Source organism: Tupaia chinensis, unplaced genomic scaffold (genome assembly GCF_000334495.1).
Source record: "Tupaia chinensis unplaced genomic scaffold, TupChi_1.0 Scaffold000061_1, whole genome shotgun sequence".
In the NCBI taxonomy this organism is placed as follows: Eukaryota; Metazoa; Chordata; class Mammalia; order Scandentia; family Tupaiidae; genus Tupaia; species Tupaia belangeri.
In genome coordinates, this window is record NW_006159519.1 from 1026739 (window position 1) to 1038593 (window position 11855).

The following is an 11855-nucleotide window of genomic DNA, read 5'->3' on the forward strand; positions in this document are numbered from 1 at the left end:
TCACAATGGCTCACCAAATGTCGACGTATGAATTTCGGGGGGACACATTCGACCACAGCAACCACTTTGTCTGTTACAAATAACAAAGAATGCCATAAAGAATTATTTATTTATGTATTATTATTCATCAAGTTGATCAGAGAGAGAGACAGAAACAAGAGAGAATGAGAAAGCAAGCTGCCAGGTCCAGGATTCAAACTGTGGTCAGCCATGTGGGAATCCAACACCCTAACCACCACTCCACTTGGCATCTATCTTAAGCCACTGGGTCTGGGACTCGAACCATGCAGTGGGCACTGTGGGATCCTAACCTGCCTTAACCACCCTGCTATTGGCAGGTCCTGTCCCTCCTTTTGATTACAGTCAACCTAACCAGTTATGATGGAACCTTTATAATAAACCCAACCAGAAGGGAAGGAATAGCCTGTGAGCTTCCCGGTAACAGGTACATCCTCTGGCCAGGAGAGTCTTCTTTAATCCACCACAGCACTCAACCAAGCACAGGTGGTAGAATGGAGACAAGACTGGTCATACTGCCCTTTCCCTCCTGCCTTGGTGGCCTCTGTGACAGTTACAGCAATGGTTTTCAGACCATGGCCACTTTATGAGCGACGATTACTATACACCAAATCCAGCATCCCGTCAATGGGGACACAGTCGCGGGAAGGAATTTCTGGATGTCTCAATCATGCTACTCAAGTGGAAGGGCTGGACCCTTCCCAGTAACGAGTGACACTTGATGTAAAATGCTCAGTTAATTTGGGCACAGAAAACCCAGCTGGCAGGTAGACAGGAGTTTTACAAGCGTGCCCATGGCAGTCACACAGTTATAACCCTACACCAGCCGTGCTACGTACCCTGCCCATTCACAAGTGCACAGAGCACACCCTCATGGTCCCCCAGCTCACAGGGACAGAGGATGGCACACGAGCACCACAGAACAATCATTCAGAACAGTAAAGGTGACCTCCCTGATGCCACGGGAAGCAGACCCCCAAATACTTTGGAGATCCTGTGTTGTAAAATTTAGGAGGGAAATGCTATTTGAAGAATTACTGTAGGGCCAGCCTACGGCCTGGTGCTAAAAGCAACCAGATCCCACATGGCCAACTGCATGGTTCACATCTTAGACCTGAGGGCTTGAAAAACACACCAGGTACATACGCACGTATTCCCAAATCCCAAAAGGAGGAAGAAAGGAAGGGATTCGGCATCGCCATACCCCACTTGGGGGGGGGGTCCCCCTTTCTGTGTCTCTCTGGCAAGTACATGCATCCTCTGGCAATTGAAGAAAACCTACAATATATTCCTGCCATTAAAAAATCTCTAGGGACCAGCAGTTAGTGTAATGGCTATGTCACTAAACTCCCATGTAGTCGACTGTGGTTCAAGTCCCAGATCCGGTGGCTTAAACTAACGTCAGGTGCATGCGCGTGTGTGCCCAAGATCCCAAGAGGGGAATGGAGAAGGGATTGTGGTGTGGCCATCCCCCCTGGGGAGTGACTTCTCGCTTTCTGTCTGTCTCTCTCTGTCTTTCTGGCGAGCATACGCACCCTATAGCAAAAACCTCTCAAAAAAAAAATTTCTATATACATTTCTTTCTTTTTTAGAGAGAGATTGTTGTTATAGGACACATGCACTCACCAGAGAGAAAGTGAGAAATCACCCGCCCTGGGGGATGGCCATGCCACAACTCCTTCTCCTCCACCTCTCTCTTTTTTTTTTTTTCAAGAATTATTTTATTTAACTTTATTTATTTATTTTAATTTGCCCAGAGAGGGACAGAAAGAAAGAAAGAAAGCGGCCAAGTCTAGGACTCGAACTGTGGTTGGCCATGTGGGAGTCCAGCATCCTTCACCACCATGCCACCTGCCAGCCCCTTCTCCATCTCTTGTTGGGATCCTGGGCATGCACACACATGCATCCAGTGTGAGTTTTAACCCACTGGGTCCAGGACTGAAACCATAGTTGACTACGTGGGAGTCCAGCGAAGTAACCATTACGCCATCTGCTGGTGTCCCCTCTATACAATTTCTCAGGTGCTCATAGAGTGATGTGGGTAGGTGAAGCCTCTTTGTGACTGCATGTCTGCTACTTCCTTTAAATACTGGTCAGATTCACTCCTCCTTTGCCTCTTGGCCAGGAAGCAATCGAGTCAGAGAGGTGAAGTCAGTTCTCAGTCGGGCCCCGTGTTTCGGTCCTTTTCTCTTTTGCTTCATAACTGAATTCCCAAGTCCGAGGGCCTTGTCGGAGCAGATTTATTTACCTCATGATTTCAGAGGGCCAAGATCAAGATGCTGTACCTGGGGAGGGCCGTCTTGTTGCCAGGAACTTACTGCAGATCTCAAGGTGGCACAGGGCCCCACGTGGCGAGACAGAGCAAGAGCGTGTGTGTGTCCAATTCCCTCTCCCTACACACCCACCAGGATTCGATCAGGGGGCCCACCCGATGACCTCATCCCAGTCACTTCCACAGGTCCCACGTCAATCCCAGGGCTGGATTCAGCTTTCACTCTCAACACCATCACAATGGCTCACCAAATGTCGACGTATGAATTTCGGGGGGACACATTCGACCACAGCACCCAGTTTTCTCTTGCTGAGCAACTTCGGTGCAGGCTGCCGGGAGAGGCAGAGAGCACTCAGTTGTGACACGGATGCAGAGAACAACAGAACACAACTCCAGCGAGAAACTCCACCGTCAGAGCAGAGCCGACCAACTTCTGGTGGGTCCCTACACTCATCCCTCCATGACTGGACTGTTTTACAGCATTTCCCTCGTCTGAGACATCACGGTGTCTCTGAGTGAATTCAGGACCTTCTGATAAGCGTCCAGGACATCTCGAGCCGTGGGTCTGTCTGCAGGACTCTGGCTCTTACACGCCTTATGAATGTCAAACAGATGGAATCGAACCATATCGCTCCCTTCGACGTGCCCCAACAGGAAACTGGAGACATCCGGAATCTTCCAGATGTCGACCTTCTCATCGTATGCGGGCATGAGGTCATCCTGAAAAGGCCTGTCCTCTCCAAAGGGCCATAGCTGCTCTGGAGCCACAAAATCTCCATGGAGCTCCCGGTGGCCACACTTCACCAGCATCCCGGAGCTGCGGTTGACCAAAGGCAAGGCGTCCAGGTCATTGGCCACAATGCTGAGGTTGGTCGTCAGCAGGTACTGGGACAGCGTCTTGGGCAGGTCGCTGGAGTCGCACATGACCAGCGTGCCCAGGGGGCTGTGGTGCAGGTAGTCGATGATGCCCACATAGCCCAAGGCAAGCCGCAGCCTGTGCTGCCACGTGTTCGCGTGCTGGAACCTGGCGAGGCTCAGTGTCTCTTCCAGGTTGCCCAGGGAGCCCAAGGGGTGGTACTCAGTGAGGATGGTGTGGTCGTCCTCACAGAAGCCCAGCAGCGTGACGACGTGTGGGCTCTGGAGAGACTTCAGCATCTGCAGTCCGTGCAGGAAATCTTCTTCCATCTCCAGGCTGGTGAGCCGAGAGAGGGCAACCTTGCGTTCCTTCCACTCAGACAGGAAGACCTGAAACAAGGCCACAGAGAACATCAGGCCTACACTGTCCCATCACCTAAACAAGGCAGTTGATTGGTGGCAGATGTGGCGTAGAAATCCAGGAGGGACAGACACAGGCCTGGAGCTGCTCAGTGTGGTTATAAAGATGGACGGACAGGGAACCAGCAGTTAGCGTAATGGCTATGTTTGCTGGACTCCCACACGGTCGACCGCGGTTCGCGTCCCGGACCCGGTGGCTTAAAACTCACGCCGGGCGCGTGTGTGTGCGTGCCCAAGATCCCAAGAGGAGAATGGAGGAGAAGGGATTGCGGCGTGACCATCCCCCCTGGGGGGTGATTTCTCACTTTCTGTCTCTATGTCTCTGTCTGTCTGGTGAGCGCATGCTCTATAGGGAAAAACCTCTCCCCTCCCCCCCCAAAAAAATAAGATGGACGGACAAATACACATTGTATCCTGCAAGGCAGGAGCACACCCAGGCGTGAATCTGAGGACTAGATGGGGCAGGAGGGGCTGATTTAGGTGAGGTCATCCCCAGCACCTGTGGCCACTGAATCTTTAAAAGAACCACTTTATTCTATGGTTTCACTTTACAGACATCCCTCTCTTTTGTCTCTAATGGGCTTGTTCCATTCACAGGAGGAAGCTACCAGTGTCCTAGCTTCTAAAATAGAAGTTAACAGTGTATCAAACTGCAGCCTGGTGAGTGCCTTTATGTTCTCTCCCTGCCTTTTGCTGATCATTAAAAACGGGAGCCAGCAGGTGGTGTGAGGTTAAAGCGCTAGATCCCACATGGCCAACTGCAGTTCAAGTCCGGAAGCTGGCGGCTTAAAAATCACGCCAGGTGCATGTGCACGTGTGCCCAAAATCCCAAGAGGAGAATGAAGGAGAAACTGTGACGTGGTCATTTCCCCCTAGGGGGTGATTTCTCACTTTCCTTCTCTCTCTCTCTCTCTCTCTCTGGAGAGTGCAGAAACCTTATAGTGAAACACAAAAACAGTCTCAGGCCAGCCGGCGGCATGGCGGTTAAGGCGGCTGGTTCCTACATGGCCAAATGCACTATCTGGGTCCTGGACCCAGTGGCTTAGAAAACATGCCAGACTCAGGGACCAGCACTTAGCGTAATGGCTATATTGCTGAACTCCCATGTAGTCAACCGCGGTTCGAGTCCCGGACCTGGTGGCTTAAACTCACGCCGGGCGCATGTGCGTGCGTGCCCAAGATCCCGAGAGGAGAATGGAGAAGGGATTGCGGTGTAGCCATCCTCCTGGGGGGTGATTTCTCGCTTTCTGTCTCTCTCTGTCTTTCTGGTGAGTGCACGTGCCCCATAGCAAAAACCTCTCCAAAAAAAAAAAAAAGAAAGAAAGAAAGAACACATGCCAGACTCATGCGTGCCCAAGGTTCCAAAAGGAGAAAGAGGGAGGAGAAGGGATTGTGGCGTGGCTGTCCCTCCAGGGATGCTTTCTCACTCTCTGTTGCTCTCTGGTAAGTGCACACACTCTATAGCAAATTAAGGAGAAAAAAAAAAAAAAAGAGCAGTCTCACAAAGAAACAGGCTCTGCTCATGTCTGGAGGCACCGCTGCCCCAGAAGCCTCCGTCCACAGAGCACAACCGCCACACAAAATGCAGCGCACACCGGCTGCCGAGGACACACGGGCTGGCAGAGCTGCTGAGAACTGAGTCCATTCCCCGGGTGTCTACATTGTTCCCTGAGTTTGAAAAATGAGGGGGGATAAACAACTGTCCACATGCACCTTTACTGTGGCACAATTTCTATAGTTTTTGTCTTTTTCTACATAATTATGAAATTCTGCAGTCGGATGGGAAACAGGCATATCGTGCAACTCTGCATCTCGCCTTCTGGCTCGGGTGGCTACTCCGTTTGTCGGCTGCAGGGCGTCACCGTCTCTAGCTTTCCTACTGCAGTAGTTCTCCTTGGTGCCCGAGCCTTGCTCGTTGGCCTCTTTTACTAGGAAGAAGTCCCACCTGTGAGGTTAAAGGGCTCAGGGATAGAAGCACGGAGAAGTCCTGGCTCTTAACCCTCACTGCGCGCCTTCCCTTCGTGGGCGGACGCTCGGGGCAGCGCGGGGGAGGTGGCCAGCTCACCCTCTTCACGGCTCCTTCCCCGACCAGCTTTAACTGCCGCACGTCTGTTCTCAGCTCCTCACATGACAGCCACGGCGAGCAGTTTGCCATCTGTCCCATGCGGAAGTGACCGTAGGGGCAGCGGCTGGGGTCGGCAGAGGCGTGTGGAGGCGCGATGAAGACCCAGTCCAGGCAGAGGTAGAGAAGCGCGTTCATGAGCGCCATCGCCAGCAGCAGCGCCAGGGCGGGGAGCAGCCCGGCCCGACTGTCCGCAGGCCTCTTCTCCATGCCGCTCGCCTCTGAACCTGACTGAAATATAAAGAGCAACAGGAAGCAGGAACAGGGTTGGTGTGTATCCCCATGCAGGTGCCGATGGCCCTGGAGTGACGGTGACCACTCCCGCTCCTGGCTCTCTGGAGGGTTAGAGGAGGGGTTGAATATTAGGCTGACACTACACACTCGTTACCTCTTCCCATACTCAACTTTTTTTTTGGGGGGGAGAGGTTTTTGCTATAGGGTGCATGTGCTTGCCAGAAAGAGAGACAGACAGAAAGCGAGAAATCACCCCCAGGGGGGATGGCCATGCTGCAGTCCCTTCTCCTCCATTCTCCTCAGGATATTGGGCACGCTCGCACATGCTCCCAGCGTAAGTTTAAGCCACTAGCTCCGGGACTCGAACCGCAGTCGACTACATGAGAGTTCAGCGACATAGTCATTATGCTAACTGCTGGTCCCCATACTCAACTTTCTATTACAAACCAAAATTTAGGACCGTCTGGATTAGAATAGGTCAGGGGGGAGGTGTGGTCTGATGTCACCTTGCTCCACCCACGGCTGTTTGCACCCAGGAGCGGCTCAGGAACTTTTTGTAAAATGTAAGGCAGTGCCCCCTTAGCGCAGTGAGGCTGGGCAGCAGGAGGCGACAGGGAGCGGGTGGGGAGTTGCCGATGCTGGTGACAGAACTGAGCATGTGCTCCTGGGCCCAGGAGTGGCTTCCTCCTCCCTGCTCGGTCCGCAGTCCAGACACCCTGGAGGTCTGGTTGGCCCTGCGCACTGGCCCGAGGTGCGCTGTCAGGCAGCACTGATGGGGTTGTGAAGGAAAGTTGCCAACTCTGGACTTGGACAAATGACAACAGTCCGAGTGGTCCTCCTTGCACAGAATCCCTCCTAGCACCCCTATGTCCTTGGGCTCGGGGGCCTCAGGATGGTCAGCAGCCTCAGGGTCCTCCTCTAACAGCCCAGCCCCACTGCCAATGCCCTGTCCGCCCACCCGGCTCCGAGCACTTCCTCACCAGCCCCTGTTGTCCCAATCCACGGCCACAGCCTCTCCCTCCACCGCTTTCAGCCGCTCATTCACCCAACACGTGTTCCGTGGCTTCGGGGCCCATGGCACTGGAGACACACGTGTGAATTAGACAGACGCAGTTTCTGTCCTCTTGGAGCTTGGGGGGAAGTCTAGTGGCAAAGACAGACAACACTCGGGTGAACAAAAACAGGTACCATTATCCTGTGATGAGGTGCGAGGACAGACAACAGTTAACTCCCCGGAGGAAGCACCCCAGCCCCGAACCAGGCCAGAGGAGAAGTCAGGAGAAACAGCTCTTCCGGGAAAGTGAAATCCACTCAGCATTCATGTAGCTGGGACAAAAGGCTGTCCCAGAGGTGATAGGGAACCCTAACCGCACTGTCCTGAGAACACCTGGCAGCCGTAAAGTGGCCAACAGCCCCTGCTATTTCTTCGTTTAGATATTTGCCACAGGGCATGTACACTTGTGGAGAGAGACAGAGACAGAGAGAGAAATCACCCACCCACGGGAGATGGGCAATTTGGGCACGCTTGCACACACAATAGGTGTGAATTTCAGGTCACAAGGTCTAGGACTAGAACCATGGTCAGCCATGTGGGAGCCTAGTGCCTTAACCACCATGCCACTGGCTGGCTCCAAAGCCCCTAGTTTATGCCGTCTGCTTCTTATGCCAAGGTGTTTTGCACTCCCAAGTAGAGGTGACTGGGCACGTCACGACTTTCAGGCAAAGTCAGAGCACAGCAGCCCTCTGTCACCTGGGGGATCTGTCATTTGGACACAGGGGAGCAGCAGCCGAGGGATTTCTTTTTTTTTTTTGGAGAGGTTTTTGCTACAGGGCATGTGTGCTCGCCAGAAAGACAGAGAGAGACAGAAAGCAAGAAATCACCGCCCAGGGAGGATGGCCACGCCACAATTCCTTCTCCTCCATTCTCCTCTCGGGATCTTGGGCACGCATGCACACGTGCCCAGCGTGAGTTCAAGCCACTGGGTCCAGGACTTGAACCGCAGCCGACTACATGGAAGCCCAGCGACATAGCTATTATGCCAACTACTGGTCCCAATAAAATAATGCTTAAAAAGAAAAAGACAGCTAGATCCTACATGGCCAACTGCATGGTTTGAGTTCCAGACCCAGCAGCTTAGGAAACACACTGGGAGCATTTGTGTGTGCCCCAAAATTCCAAGAGGTGGATGGAAGAGAAGAGAAGGCCATTCTTCCTGAAGGGTGATTTCTCACTTTCCCTCTCTTTCTCTTTCTCTCTTTCTGTTTCTCTTGGGCAAACACATGCACCCTATAGCAAAATTTAAAACGAATTTTTTTTTGTTTTGAGAGTGCTTTTTTTTTTTTTTTTTTTTTTTTTTGCTATAGGGCGTGTGTGCTCGCCAGAAGCCAGAAAGACAGAGAGACAAAAAGTGAGAAATCACCCCCCAGGCGGGATGGCCATGCTGCAATCCCTTCTCCTCCATTCTCCTCTCGGGATCTTGGGCACGCACACATATGCGTCCAGCGTGAGTTTAAGTCACCGGGTCCAGGACTCGAACCACAGTTGAGTACATGGGAGTCCACCAATATAGCCACTATGCTAACTGCTGGTCCCCCCAAAATAATTTTTAATCAGGCAAATGCTTATAAAGATGTGGAGAAATTGGGATCATTGCAGGTGACAGGTGGGAATGCAAAACGCCGCCACTGTAGAAAGCAAAATGACAGCTCCTCTAAAGCTTGCGGTTACCCCACCCCCCATTCCACTGCTTGCTCACCTCCAGGAGACCTGAGTACACACGTTCACACACACGCTTGCACACGAATGTTCACAGCAGCACTATACAGAGCGGCCAGAGAGTGGAAATAACCCACGTACCCATCAACCGACGAATACACAAACAAAACGCGGTACAAGGTGGGACGTTGTTCCGTCACAGAAGGAAGACATCTACCTCATGCTGCAGCAGGAAGGAGTCCCGGAAGCAGCATACCAAGAGAAAGACGCCAGACACCATGGCTCTGTGTCGTGGGAGCTCCAGAAGAGCCGCCAGCCACATCGCTCACACGCCGGCTCCCTTCTCTTCTGCTCCCCGCCCCGTCCCCCGTGTGAGCGGCCCACACCTCCTACCTGGGCCTCTGCAGCCTGCCCTACACAGGCTCCCCGTTCTGGGTCTGTCCCCATCCATTCTCCACACTGCAAACAGGATCTTCGTTCTTTAGTGAAAGCTTCCAAGCACATAAAAAAGGAAAAGAAAAACAAAGTTAGGGGTATCCATCAGCTTTGCTATGTTACATTGCAGATTTTTTTTTTTTAGAATTTCTTATTTAATTTAATTTATTCATTTATTTTTATCAGAAAGAGAGACACAGGGACCAGCAGGTGGCGTGGTGGTTAAGGCGCTGGATACTCCCACATGGCCGACCCGGTTCAAGTCCTGGACCTGGTGGCTTGCTTTCTCACTTTCTCTCTGTGTGTCTCTCTGGTCAAATTAAAATGAAGGAATGAATAAATAAATAGATAAATGTTTAAAAAAAAAAAGAAAAGAAAAAAAGAGAGAGAGACACAGAGAGATAGAGAGGGACAGTGAGAAAGCAAGCCTCGAAGTCCAGGACTCAGACTGTGTTCGGCCACGTGGAAGTGTCCAGCTCCTCAACCACTGTGCAACCTCCTGGCCCCGCAGATCCTTTTTAAAGAAATAAACGATCACACACAGGGTTAGAGCGCTCTACCGCTCTGCTCTGCATGGGAGGGAATCGCTCTCCCCAGGAGGACACATGTCAGGGGTCTCAGATCGCGGTCCCTGGGCCTGCAGCACCAGCATCACTGCAAACTCGATATGCAGCTTCGTCCCAGATCTCCTGAACTAGCTACTCAGAGAGGGAGTCTGGAAACGGGTGCTTTAATAAGCCTTCCAGGTGATTCGGATGCAAGTTGGAGGGCCACTGGAGAAGAGAGCTCCCATACAGGCTTTTTACATTTGCGACTGTGTGCCCTAAATAACAACACATCTTCAAGTCCTGCACAAGTGGCGGTGTGCTGGCACTGCCTGGTTGCAGCTAGCTTTGGTAAAAGCTCACCATCACGCTTTGGAGATTTAAGCTGGCAGGTTCCGCCGCTCTCCAAGGCACGCTTTCTGGGACCTCGGGGGGCTCTGTGCAGCATTCTGGTCTGGACGCACCGAGATGACTGCCTGCTTGTGCTGTCTGTCACCATGGCCTCAGTGCCTGGCCGAAGGCGGGACTCTGAAAACACACAGGCTGCCCCATAGCTCGGAACGTCTCCATCTTCCGTGGTCTCACTCATCCACTGCTTCCTCCCATGTCCTCATGCCCCCTGAATCTGCTCTTGTCGTCCTGGTACCCGACCTCGGAGCCTCCCACCCACCGCCCTCCTCCCACTCGAGCTCACCAGCCCAGCCCCCGTGGTCAAGTGGTCAAGCAGGCCACCTTGCAAGCCTCCTTACCCCTAACCTTCCCCTGACCAACCCTGTCACCGGTGGGGATTCTGGTTTTATGGGGCCTGAAGATGATCTACTCTGGGGTGGTGTGTGGGAGGGAGCACTATTCAAACAAAAAGGATTTCTTTTTTATTACCAGATGGCATGTGAGCTGGCCAAACACACACACACACACACACACACACACACACACACACACACAGAGAGAGAGAGAGAGAGAGAGGAAGCATCCCCCAGTGAGGGCTTGGTCATGCAGCAACCCCTTCTCTTCTCCATCCTCTGGGGGTTTAGGGCACACATATACACACCCACGCACACACACACAACTTTCTTGAACTAAGATTCCAATTATGGACAGCTAAGTGGATCTGGCTCCCTTAACTGCTGGCCACAGGTCATCCCAACACAGATCATTCATAGGAAAGGCTTGAGGACTGAAACACTAGGATTTTTTTTCTTTTCTTTTCTTTTTTAAATAATTATTTATTTACTTAATTCCATTTGTTATTGTTAGTTTTTTGTTTTTTTTTTTTTGATTTGACCACCAGAGAGAGAGAGAGAAAGGGAAAGCAAGAAAGCAAGTCACCAGGTCCAGGACTCAAACCATGGTCGGCCATGTGGGAATCCAGTGCCCTTATCTACCACACCGCCTAAAGCTTTTCTTTTAAAAAATATTTATTTATTTAATTCCACGTGTTGTTATTATCATTTCTTTTAATTTTACCAGAGAGAGAGAGAGAGAAAGGGAAAGTGAGAAAGCAAGTCACCAGATCCAGGACTTGAACTGCAGTCCCCATGTGGGAATCCAATGCCTTTAACCACCACGCCACCTGCCAGCCCAACATTACCACTTTTCCACATTCACAATGGGGACTGTTCCACATTCCCAGCTTCATCTCTTCACTTTAATTGGGATGCATGTCCTACACTCACAGTTTAATTTAGAAAAAAAGAGAAACCAAAACCAAAAACAACAAAAAACCACTGGAACAAAATTTGTCGTTTACCAATTTATGGAATATTTTCTACAACTAGAGAGACAGACTAGCATCTGTCATGTAGAGTAGAATCGCATTTGCTAATAACGTACAAGGCACATTAAGACAGTTACTTGCGGACCAGCAGTTAGTAATGGCTATGTCGCTGGGCTCCCATGTAGAGGACCGCAGTTTGAGTCCTAGACCCAGTGGCTTAAACTCACACCGGGCACGTGTACACAAACCGGACAGTTACTTGCAGTATTTTGGATATTTGCTTAGCCTTCGGGTTCTAGAATAAAGGCCCAGGATGCAGAGGCCAAGATAGCTGCATCAAATCGAGCACCATGTGATCTCAGTCGCGGCCGTCTTGGCAACAATGACCACGCAGAACAAGAAAGACCTGAAGGCTGGAGGGAGTCATTTCATGGCCCAGCCCCAGCTCGCGCCCTCCCCGAGCAGGGGCCGGGCGGCTGCAGGCTCGCTGCCCAGGGCCAGCGCGGCCTCCCGGGGCGGTC

At 51.7% G+C, this 11855-nt stretch overlaps 1 protein-coding gene across 2 annotated transcripts; it reads right to left on the reverse strand.

The window, feature by feature from the left end:
* Positions 1 to 2242: 2242 nt before the first annotated feature.
* Positions 2243 to 10528, reverse strand: POMK (protein O-mannose kinase). Of its 2 annotated transcripts, none has more exons than XM_006141634.3 (4): positions 9981 to 10528; positions 9031 to 9128; positions 5631 to 5918; positions 2243 to 3535 (listed from the first exon to the last, which is right to left on the reverse strand). In XM_006141634.3, the coding sequence occupies exons 1-4, from the start codon at positions 10204 to 10206 to the stop codon at positions 2765 to 2767; spliced, it is 1383 nt and encodes a 460-aa protein (XP_006141696.1). In that variant the 5' UTR covers positions 10207 to 10528; the 3' UTR covers positions 2243 to 2764. The 2 variants fall into 2 exon arrangements, with proteins under 2 accessions (XP_006141696.1, XP_006141699.1); XM_006141637.3 differs by lacking the exon at positions 9981 to 10528 and adding an exon at positions 6902 to 7064.
* Positions 10529 to 11855: the final 1327 nt, after the last annotated feature.

Bases quoted from the DNA above. Each gene is read 5' to 3' on its own strand.
- POMK (XM_006141634.3), bottom strand. From the start codon at position 10,206: ATGAGTGAGACCACGGAAGATGGAGACGTTCCGAGCTATGGGGCAGCC. The intron at 5,919-9,030 runs GTAGGAGGTGTG...TTTATATTTCAG, and splicing joins GGCAGGCTGCAGAGGCCCAG to TCAGGTTCAGAGGCGAGCGG. The intron at 3,536-5,630 runs GTGAGCTGGCCA...GCCTTGTTTCAG, and splicing joins GGGAAGGAGCCGTGAAGAGG to GTCTTCCTGTCTGAGTGGAA.